Here is a 12,051-nt window from a genome sequence, read left to right as displayed (position 1 = left end):
CATCCGTAACGAGATCTGACACTCCCTCTTCTGGAATGTCTGAAGACAGCTACAGTGTACTTACATATCATCAATAAATAAATCTTTAAAAAAAAAGTTTATAAATATATGCTCATTATAGGAATTTTACATTTTCTAAAGGCTATGCACTTGATGTATTAAATAACTTAATAAATATTTTTGTACCTAAAAATGTATTGATGTTTGTCTGGCTGTGGTTTTAAGGTTGATGATTTTGTATTGAACAGACTATCAGGTTTATTATTGTCATTGTCGTCATCACCATCATCATCATCATCCCTGGGAGTGATTCCCTCTCTCAATCAGCAGTTGTCTTTAGTTCATTGTCTAGGAGTGGGTTTTCTAACATGAGGCTTTTCCTGTTCTGTGTTAGTGTTCTTTACTGATGCTGCTGTTGTTCCTGTCTTATTTATGCAGCCATTATACAGACAAACGTGTATGTGTGTGTATGTATGTAATAACCAACGATAATTTTTAAAAGACTATCACTATAGGGTGATATGGAAGGAGTTGGAGGAAGAGGACTTGGGAGGAATTAGAAGAAGACAATGAATAGGAACATGATGTGGTTATATTTTAATTAAGAATGTATAAAGGGGTCATCCCTGCCTTCCCTCACAGCCTGTCAGGTCTAGCATCGGGTGCCCTGACCTACTCTGGCCAACCTGCCTACACCAAAACCAACCTCTGAGTTTCCACCACTACCTGTCCTACCTGCCACCAACTACAAGTTTCTTCTGCATGGCATCCCTGCCCTCCAACCAGGAAGACTTTCCATGCCCTTTCCAAGGTCTATCCAAGTGAAAGTCCCTGACCTCTATCATGACTTCTCCTGAGCCCACCAGATATAGTCTCAATCCAACATCTAGTGCCTCTGCCTAGTCTAGCCTTCCCTGCTTTTGCCACAATTTGCCAGGACTCTCCCTACTTACTCTGAAAGTCACAGGCCTATTGATGCCAGATCTACCCCACACACCAAGTTTGGATCAGGAAACACATCCTGAACACAGTCCAGTCCCCTCTTTCCACCTGATCTCATTCTACTCAAGCCATTCTCAACCTCTAGACCTAACCCTAAGCATGCCCTCTCTTCTGTCCAACCTGCTCTGCCCATATCAGGCTTAGAATTAACAAATGAAATCCATATAACAGTTGTCATTGAAAAAATATAAATAATATGTAAGATTGGGCCAGTATCTTCTCTCCAAAGCTTACCAGTCCTGTAGAAGGGTTTGCCAATGAGAGTTGCAAATGAACCCCAGGACACAGAATTTAAAAGAACAATCATAACTTCACTGAAGAACTCAAGGAGTTTAAGGAAGACACAAACAGTTCAAGCACCAAATCAAGGGCACCCAAGTTCATAAAAGAAACACTACTACATCTGAAATCATGTATTAACCTTCATGCAATGATAGTGGATATCTTTAATATACCACTCTTGCCATCCAGGCAAACACTAAATGAGAAATGCAGATAATAACTGAACATAAACCTACCAAATATTTACACATTTCACCCATTCACAAAAGAACATGCCTTCTACTCTAAAGCTCAAGGAACTGTCTCCAAAATTTGTCACATACTTAGCCATAAAGTAAGTCTCGACAGATACAAGAAAACTAAAACTCCGTGCATCCTATCTGACTACCACAGACTAAATCTGGACGTCCTCTAAACCCTGGTGATGCACACCTTTAATCCTAGCACTCAGGAGGCAGAGGCAGTCAGATCTTTGAGTTCAAGGCCAGTCTGATCTACAGAGTGAGTTCCTGGACAATCAGGGCTAAAGAGAGAAACCCTATCTCAAAACAAAGTAAAACAAGCAAAAGAACAACAAAACAGAACTGGATATCAACAACAGACAGCAAAAAGCTTACAAACTCACAGAATGTGAGTAAGTAAGTTACTGCTGAATGAAATATGGGTCAAGACAGAAATTAAAGACTTTCCAGAACTGAATGAAGATAAAAATACAACATATCCAAACTTATGGGGAATAATAATAAGAGGCAAGTTCATAGCCCTAAGTGTCTCCATCAAAAAATTGGAAAGATCTCACATTAGTAACAAAACAGCACACCTGAGAGCTTTAGAAGAAAGAAAGAAAGAAAGAAAGAAAGAAAGAAAGAAAGAAAGAAAGAAAGGAAGGAAGGAAGGAAGGAAGGAAGGAAGGAAGGAAGAAAGAAAGAAAGAAAGAAAGAAAGAAAGAAAGAAAGAAAGAAAGAAAGAAAGAGAGAGAGAAAGAGAGAAAGAAAGAGAGAAAGAAAAAGAAACCACACCCAAAAGGAGTAGAGGCAAGATATAATCAAACAAACTCAGGGTTGAAATCAATAAGATGGAAAGAAAAACTCAATACAAAGAATGAAACAAGGAGTTGATTCTTTAATAAAATCAATTAGATCAACAAACCCTTGTTCAAATTAACTAAAGAGCTAAGGGAGAATATCCAAATTAACAAAATTAGAGATGGAAAAGGTAAACAACAACAGACACAGGGGGATCTAGAGAATCATGAACTCCACCAAATTGGAAAATCCAAAAGAAATGGATTTCTCAATATGTTGAGAAATTTCTCAATATGTTTGGTCACCCACCAAAGTTAAAATCAAGCTCATATAAGCAATTTAAACAGACCTATGACATTTAGTAAAATAAAAAGCAGTAATTAAAAGTCTACTGCCCAAAAAAGTCCAGGTACACAGGGTTTTGGTGTAGAATTTTACCAGACTTCAAAGAAAAGTTAACCCCAATATTCCTCAAATTATTTCACAAAATAGAAACAGAAGGAATATTACCTAATTCTTTTTTTCAAGATCATAGTTGCTCTGATAGCTATAAAATATAAACAATATAAAGACTCAACAAACTGAATCCAAGAACACATGAAAAAGATCATCCACTCTGACCAAGTAGTCTTCAACCCAGAGATGCAGGGATGGTTACCATAAGGTAATGATAAATACAGTCCACCAGATTAACAATTGAAAGAAAAAACTGCATGATGATCTTAGTAGATGCATAAAGAGACTTTGACAAAAGTCCCCAACCCTTCATGATAAAACTCCTGGAGAGATTAGGGATAAAGGGACATACCTCAACATAATAAAGGCAGTTTACATCATAGCCAGCATCAACTTAAATGGAGAGAAACTCAAAACAATTACACTAAATTCAGGAACAAGGCAAGGTTGTCCACTCTTTCAACACCCATTTGATACAGGACATGAAGTCTTAGCCAGAGTAGTAAGACAACTGAAGGAGTCCAAGAGGATCCAGACAGGATGGGAAGAAGTTAAAATAGTTGCAGATGATCTGATGATACAGATAAGTGGTCCTAAAACTCCCAGCCAGAAACTCCTACAGCTGATAAACACTCTCATCAAAGTATCGGGATACAAAAGTCAGTAGCCCTCCTATATACAAATAACAAATGGTCTGAGAAAGAAATCAGGGAAACAACACAATAGCCTCAAGGATAAAAAATATCTCAGTGTAACTCTAGTCAAACAAATGAAAGACTTGTATGATAAGAACTGTAAGACTGACGAATAAAAGTACTGAAAAAGATATAAGAAGATAGAAAGATCCCATACTCATGGATCAGAAGGATCAATATAGAAAAAATGACCACTGAGTTTTGGCCAAAGGGGACCCATGGAAATTCCCAAACAACTCAAGATGCTGAGGAGATTGGTCTCTCTAAAAGTGCTTGTATTCTTTGTACTTCCGTATACATGAAATGCTTGGGGCAAGGTGGTTTGTTTTTTTTTTTTTTTTACTTATAAAAATGGCAGATGAGTTAGTGAATATATAGGCAGCCTTCTATAACCTCGCTGTGTCTCACAGTCATCCCAGATCGCTCCTTTGCTAAGATACTATTAGCTCTAAAAGAAGAGAGAGAGAGAGAGAGAGAGAGAGAGAGAGAGAGAGAGAGAGAGAGAGAGAGAGAGAGAGAGAGAGAAGCCAGGGCATGAGGATGGGGGGAACAAAGCAGAAGAGAGGAGGAGAGGAAGAGGTGGGAGAAAAGGAAGAAGGGGGAGAGACAGGGAGGAAGGAGGAAAACGCTCTCAATACTGCTAAGCAAAACCAACTTTAAGTAACAGTGTTAAAGTCTATCCTTCCAAGCCAAGAGCTGACAGTCCTTATATGTAAAGAATGAGTTAGGAAGCCAGACACAGTAGCACTGGCCTGTCATCCTGACTGCTAGGGGCACTGAGGCATGAAGATCATCACCTTAAGATCCACAGAGAGTCTGGGGTTAGTCTGGGATAAGGGAAAATTTGTCTCAAAAAAAAAATTAAATAGCTCAGTGGCAGGATGATGGCTGAGTTTATACGAGGCCCTGGATTCAATCCCAGTGACACACACACACACATACACAGAAACGGGGAGGAGAAGGTCTCAGGTCCCGAGGAGCCCATTCTACCTTATCATCAATGTCAAAGACATCTGTCCAAAGCAGAGCACAGCCAAGCGCAGCTTAAGCACACGGGCTTATGTGCTTTGTGGGGTTTCAATAAAATACTTATTTATAAAAGGTTGGATTCAACCCAAGAGCATCATTCTTATCCCTCTGAGTGGTGAGCTCACCTGTATCCATGGATCTCTTAGGGAGCAATTAAACACGGACCCCACTGGGCAACCTCTTAGAGCAACAGAGCCTTAGGCAGAACATATGGCCTCAACTCAGAAGAAGTTTAAAACCCTGGGATTTGGGCTGGGGTGTGGGGGAACAAGGTCTCTCTACATAGCCCTGGCTGTCCTGAAACACATAGATCAGAATGGCCTTCAACTCACAGAGATCCTCCTGTCTCTGCCTCCGATTGCTGGAACTAAAGGCATGCACCACCATGCCTGGCCCAGTCCTAGGATTATATTTGTGTGAATGTAAGTGTGTATGTGTGTAAGTGTGTGTGAATATGCGTGTATGTGTGTGTTCTGCCCATTTTGATCCTAACCAAGATATATCTGAGTGCCAGCTAAGTCATGCCTGGCAATGAGGTTTCAGATGGAGAAGCCTCATTACTCAAATTTCTCTTTCCATTTGTCAAAGTGAACAGGCCAGGTCATAAGCATCAAACATTAAGCAAAAGCAAAAGCTTTTATCTTTACCCAAGGATCCAAAATGTACAGTGGGGTTGCTGTAAAAAGTTTATTGCAGCCATGATCTCTGATAACAGCTCTGGGAAATAGAAACCAGGGTGTTCAGTTGTCACGTGATTCATAAAATCTGAGCTTTATCTCAACTGATTGTACATATTTGAATGAGATACACCACATCAGGAAATCTCACAGAACAAAATGCCTCTCACAGATTGATGTGGCAGGTGTTCAAGTGAGCCAATAAAATGCCCGGAGTGACAAAGAGCCATGATCACAAGATGGCAGCCACAAATGAGGTGCTTTGTGTTTGCTAACCTGTGCCTGCAACTCCCCTTGCCTTCTTCTTTTCCAACCACACACCTACTAAATCCCTACATCCTCCCAAGTCCCTCCTGGTGGGTCCTTAGTTATCCCCTGTCCAGATATGAGCTTCACAAGGCCATCCTGGTTCTGTCCTCATCTATCACAAACCATCTGTATATGCACATGTGCCAGCGTGCTGCACACACACACACACACACACACACACATATGCACACACATACACGACAGGAGTCAGGAAGGCAAAACACCCATACTCATAAATTTTAATTTAAAAAATCATTTAAAAAGTCTATTTCTATAAGTTTAACTTTTAAAATCCACATATAAGTGAATGGGCTTTCTGTGCTTATTTCATTTAACATAATGGCTGCCATGTTCATCCATATTGCCAAATGATGAGAGTTCTTTCTAAGGCTGAACAGTGTCCACCTATGAACTTGCTGATGGGAATTTTGTTGACTCTATAGCTTGACTATTATAAACCAGGCTTCAGTGGGCATTTGGCATTTCTTAAAATGGAACATGCTGCTTCCATTTCCTTTGGATATATGCCCAGTGGAGAGAATGGCAATTCAGATGACATCGAAACCCCTCTTTAATCTTCTCTTCAGAGCAACTTTCTGCTGACTCTCCTAAGCCTGTTATATTTTCAACTTGCACCACAGTGGAGGACAAGGAGTCCCAAGGAGCTCCACAGACCCCTTGGCGCATAATACAGAACTTTCCCCTAAGAAGCTAGAAGGCTTAAAGCACAAAGTCCATAGAAACTTACAATTCCTTCTTGGTGGAATAGTACATTTAGAATAATGAGAAGATAAGCCAATGGCTAGCCTCCCCTCCCCTTCCCCACCCCTCCGCTGCCGGCATTGCACTTACAGAGATCTTTGTGAAGATGTAGAGGAGCAGGGACAGAACGGAAAGGTAGATCTGGATTCTCTTGCCTCCAAACCGCTTCCGCAGATACTCCGGCATCGTCACCACCTGCATGGGATGAAATGGAGCCAAAGTGAACAGAAAGCCCAAATCAAATAGGATCCATCCTGATGTCAGTGCCTCCTCAGAAGTGTGGTCAGGAATTCACACACACACACACACACACACACACACACACACACACACACACACACACACACACCGCCAACCCCTATTAGCCCAGGAGAACCCAGGGAGTCCACACAGTAGCCAGATGCCATTTGCTTATCTCAATTCCACAAACCCTGTGTAGAAGTAGGGAGGCACTAGCACTTAGTTGCAACACATCAAAAGTGCCGAGTCAGCACATGCTTTCTAATAAACAGGTGACTGGACATAACTAAGGAGGGAAACGCTTGCCCTGGAGAAGGCGCATGCATGCATGCATATGCACATTTCTGTTTGTGTGTCTAGCGTGTGTGTGTGTGTGTGTGTGTGTGTGTGTGTGTGTGCTATTGCTCCTACTGCAAATAAGACAATGGTAGCCTCTAGCCAATGCACCAAAGAAGTTGTCCAGATTGAATATGACTGTCACCTTGCTCTACCAAGGATTGTAGCTGCAGGCCTTCTCAAACATTCTGCTAGTTCCCATCTGCAAATTCCAACCATACTTCCTGTTTTGCTCCCTATACTCTTAGTCTGTTGTATTCTGGGACCAATGCATCACCAGCCTCCAGTGAGCCTTCAGAAGGTATAGCCTGCAGAATCTGTCCTATGCTACCTTTAGCTTCCAGTGTGCACGCTCATATGTTGGAGGTGCTAATATATGCCATTAAAGAGGTGGAGTTAGCTATGTTTGATCAGCCGCAGGCTCAGACAGGAGGTGATGTTGCACAACAATGATGGACAGAGTTGCTCTCCTAAACCGTCTCCTGCTAGGGAGGAAGGAAAGAGCTGCGTACCGAGAGCACAGCAGTGCAAGGCAAGAACACCCCCAGGGGAATCAGAATTAAGGGGGTCACTTGGGACCTGCCTAGGTGGATGTGTAATGAATCAGGACTGAATGGAGCCAGTGGGACTGTTGGATGCCCCTGCAGGCAATCCGGAGCTGTCTTGAAATCTGGGCATGAAAGCAGACCTGGATTAGTCTCTGTCATTTATGCCATCCAGTCCCCTGTGGCTTCCAAGAGGATCAAGTTCACAAATGTGTATTTGCTGGCAAGAAAAGATAAAGGAATGGCTACTTACCCCAGCCTTGATGTAAATCGGGACAAATATCCAGCCCAGCACAACCACCAAAACCAAGGCCTACAACCAAAATAAGGTACATTCAGATTAGAAGAAACCTTAGCCCATCTCTGCCTCTCTCAAGAGACCCTCAACTGCAATAGAAAAATCCCCTACCTCTTTCCTTCTTTCCTTCCTTTCCTTCTTTCCTTCTTTCCTTCTTTCCTTCTTTCCTTCCTTCCTTCCTTCCTTCCTTCCTTCCTTCCTTCCTTCCTTCCTAAGGACAATTTCCTAGAGTACTTGCTTGGCATATAGCAGAACAGATGAGCAGCAGTGGAAGAAAACCCAGGATACTGTCTATCAACACAGCCCAGACCCCAGCTGGAATTCAGAGCTCTCTTTATCTCATCCCTGGTAACTAAGGAATAAAGTACTATTCAGAGAAGAAGGAAAGGAAAAGGGGGGAGGCAAAATGAAGAAAGGAGGAGAGGAAGGAAGAGAGGGAAGAAAGACAAGAGGAGGAGGGAGGACAGAGGGAAGAAAGGAGGGAAGGGAGATAAAGGGAAAGAGGCAGAAGGGAGGGAGGGAGGCAGGAAGGAGAAGAGGGAGAGAGGGATGGAGGGAGGGAAAGAAGGAGGGAGGGAGAAAGGGGAAAAGGAGGGAAGGGAGATGAAGGGAAAGTGGGAGAAGGGAGGGATGGAAGGAGGGAGAGAGGAAAAGAGGGAAATAAAGGAGGGAGGAAGGGGAGGAGGGAGGGAAGAAGGGAGGAAGAGAGAGAGAGGGAGAAAAGAATATTATTTCCCAACCTTCAACATTACTAGAAGAGGCCTCCTCTTTTAGGACCAATGGAAAAGAGGAGGAATCCTGTGAGTACCCACCCGCTGCGCACCACCCACCCCCACTTATCCTGCTCAGGTGCAAACTCCTGGAGTCAGAATCCCCTCATCTGTACCCAGTATGGTTCTGAGGCTTCCATGACACCTCAAGATCCTCTGAACTGGCTGCTTTTTTAAGACTGCTATAATCACTTATTGGAAGCTTAGCCCTTAATGAGAAAGGTGGTAGACCTTTTATGAGGTAGCAGAGCACCCCAGGGAAGCCTTGGGTCTTTGTTAGCACAGCTCAAAGAGTGACTGGTGTTATTCTAATGGGACTCCTGGGGGGGTTGCTGATTTTTCACAAAAGCCAGTCTTGGTTCTATCTATGCCATCTTCCTACTTTGGGTAATACAATGTCCTCTCAGAGATGCTCCCTCCATCATTTGCCATCCACACTGAGGGTTCACCGCTCAGAGGGAGCCTCACAAGAGTCTTTAGTGTTGCTGAAATGTCAGCCTTCAACCCCATTGACCAAATAAGAATCTTTTCTTTATAAATTTAACCTGCCTCCAATATGTCATTATAGTGATGAAAAAGGCACTCCTTCTACCCCAAGGACACAGTGGCTCAAATGCTACTCACGTTCCATTCAAAGCCACCCATGGCAATGCCTGCGGCTGCTCCTGTGCCCGCCAGTCCCACAAAGTGACCACTTCCAATGTTACTGGCAAAGAGAGAGGCTCCAATCTGGAAATAATAAATAAATAAGTAAGTAAATAAACAAACAAATAATACAGTTAGATAAGGAGGACTCTCAGGAGGCTGGGCCAACACAAGAACATGTTGAAGGGACGTGAGCAGTCAGAGGCCAGCTGAGAACTTGACTGTTGAAATCTGCTGAACCAGTTCCCAAAGCAGGCAAGGGCACTTGAGAAATAATAAAAACACAAAGAGACACTCGGAGGAACCACGAGACAAGTCTGCAAGTCAGATCCCCTGTGAGTGTGTCTTTTTTGAACCAGATTCTGAACTGTCCCACAGCCACCAGGATGCCCTTGAGTCTCCTGTAAGGCTGTCTGCTTGAGAGCAAGGCCAAGCCTTTCACCTTCCCATCCTAGATCAGACTAGGTGGCTCTGCAGGGGGCCTTGTCGGGCTCTCTGTCGGTGAGTGCAGACAATCTTCCTGTGGGAGTCACTTAGGAGCCTCTAAGCCTCAGGCCCCTTGTCAAGAAGGAGAGTGGAGAACTGGTGGTTCCTAGCCACCAAATGTTTGGGTTTTATATGCTCACAAATAACAGGAGGTAATACTAATGATAACTGTTCTTAATGCACATCACATGGTGATTTTTTTTCCACAAAGATCCTGAAGATGCCCCAGGAACATGCATAAACCGCTGCATCTTTCAGGAACACACATACATATCTGGCAGGAGGTTAGAAAACAGATTAGAAGACTGGATGTTAGAACCCTAAGAACAGGGGATAGGAGAGAGAAACTGAAAATAGGTCTGTGAATGGAAATCAAAGAAGAAAATATCAACCAAGGGTCTGGAGAGATGGCTCGGCAGTTGAGAGCACAGGCTGCTCTTGCCGAGGACCAGAGTTCAGTTCCTAGCGCCCACACTGGCAACTTAAAAGCACCCGTAACTCCAGTTTCAGAGGATCCTGCTCCGACAAGTCTGCAAGTCGAGATCCTCTGAAACCTGGAGGTATAGGTGCTTGTAAGTTGACTTCTTTATTCTGCAGACACACAACGTGTGCAGTCCCACACAGACACACAGAAACACATATTTTTTAAAATTTAAAGTTAAAAAAATGTCAATTTATTTTTGGAAAAAAAAGAAAGGAAGGAAGGAAGAGAGAGAGAGAGAGAGAGAGCTCTCTCGCCTCTATTATTCTCATCTCTAGCTCTCCTTCTTCCCCTCCCTTCCCCCCCTCTCTCCATGTGGCCATGGCTGGCCTCTCTCTTCCTACCTTCTCTCTTTCTCTCTGCCTTTCTACAATAAAGCTTTAAAACCATGAAAGAAAGAAAGAAAGAAAGAAAGAAAGAAAGAAAGAAAGAAAGAAAGAAAGAAAGAAAGAAAGGAAGGAAGGAAGAAAAAGAAAGAAAGAAAGAAAGAAAGAAAGAAAGAAAGAAAGAAAGAAAGAAAGAAAGAGAGAGAGAGAGAGAGAGATGGAGAGATGACTCAGTGGTTAAGAGCACTGATTGCTCTTCCAGAGGTCCTGAGTTCAGTTCCCAGCAACCACATGGTGGCTCACAACCATCTATAATGGAATCTGATGCCCTCTTCTGGTACACAGGTATAATGCAGATAGAGCACTCATACATTAAATAAATAAATAAATCTTTTTTTAAAAAGAGAAAAAAAAAAGTCAACCGAGACAGGAAAAGGATCTTGCACTTCTTAAGTTATAATGAAGACACATTCTAATAAACCCATCAGTTGGACACATTTAATACACTTAACTTACCAATCAAGCTCATTTTAGCTGTGGGAATTTGAATGGAAACAGCCTCCATAGGCCCAGATATTTAAAACATGGCCCCTCGCTGGTGGAGCGACTAGGAGTGATTAGCAGGGTGGTCTTCCTGGAGGAAGCCATCAGTTTGGGTTTATGTTCTCTCTATTCCCAGTGTGCACCCTGATTGGTGACTGTGGTGTAAGACTTGAGCCCTCAGCTCCTGCCCTCAGCATCTAGTGCCTGCTTCCTACCACCACTGTCATCACAGACTCCGATCCTCCGGAACCATAAACCCAAATAAAGCCTGACTTCTACAGGTTGCTTTGGCTGTGGTGTTCATCATGGAGGCAGAACAGACGCTAAGGCACCAGCCTGCCACAAAGGTGCTGGGCAGTCTTCTAGCCTTTTATAATTACATGTTGAAAATGTCCCGTAATTTTATTGACTACTGTGAAAGATAATGTGTGTATCAGTAATCTTTCACAGCAACCTATATTCCAAAAAATGAATGATACTAGCTGGGGGGGGGATCTGTATTTTATTCCATTTTTACAAATTAGATGAAATGAGGTATTTTCCTAATGCCTCAAATCTAGAAAAAATATACATTACCAAAACAGGAAGATATTTAAAAAAAAAATACATGAGCCTTCATCTCCAGCATGGGTAGCCACTGCTTGGGGAAAATGTTAGCCAAAGTAGAGGGAGAGTCTTGAAAGCCCAGATAGAAGTGATGTCACAAAGGTGAGGAGGGGACAGAAGTGAAAGTTCAATCATTTGCTATCCTGGCTAATGTCAGTGTAGCTCCTACTAAATGTGTAGAGTCTTGCTCTAGACAAGGGGATTAACTACTAATAACACAGACAAAACCTCTGCTCCCAATAAACTTGAACCCCAAAACAGCAGGTGTAGGCAACACCAAAGAAAAAAGCCAGCAGAGCAGGACACAGCCAGAAGGAGGAGCCAAGAAACCCCGTCTATGGGAAACAGCACAGCGTGGAGACCTGATAGTGCAGGTCACCGTGCAGAGCTCAGACTGAGAGCCCCAGGGAGGGCGGGTGCACGGAAAAGCAGAAAGACCAGAGTGGCCAGAGGGCGATGATCAGGGGAGGGTGGTGAGAGGGGCTGGAAACTCAGGAGGGGCTGGGCTGGGGCCAAGACAGGAGTAGATTCTGTTCCA

At 43.1% G+C, this 12,051-nt stretch overlaps 1 protein-coding gene across 1 annotated transcript in view; it reads right to left on the bottom strand.

Moving 5' to 3' along the window:
• Positions 1-12,051, bottom strand: part of Slc5a1 (solute carrier family 5 member 1) — a 62,160-nt gene that overhangs the window by 25,287 nt on the left and 24,822 nt on the right. Inside the window, exons 3-5 of the mRNA XM_021162101.3 lie at positions 9,051-9,155; positions 7,612-7,671; positions 6,328-6,432 (exon numbers count right to left, since the gene is read on the bottom strand). Coding sequence (XP_021017760.1) covers positions 6,328-6,432; positions 7,612-7,671; positions 9,051-9,155 — 270 coding nt within the window. The remainder of the gene's footprint in view (positions 1-6,327; positions 6,433-7,611; positions 7,672-9,050; positions 9,156-12,051) is intronic.

This window comes from Mus caroli, unplaced genomic scaffold (assembly GCF_978045245.1).
Source record: "Mus caroli unplaced genomic scaffold, Mus_caroli_1 scaffold_4, whole genome shotgun sequence".
Taxonomy (NCBI): domain Eukaryota; kingdom Metazoa; phylum Chordata; class Mammalia; order Rodentia; family Muridae; genus Mus; species Mus caroli.
The sequence above is the reverse complement of the archived record's forward strand: the minus strand, read 5'-3'. Positions and strand labels throughout refer to the sequence as shown.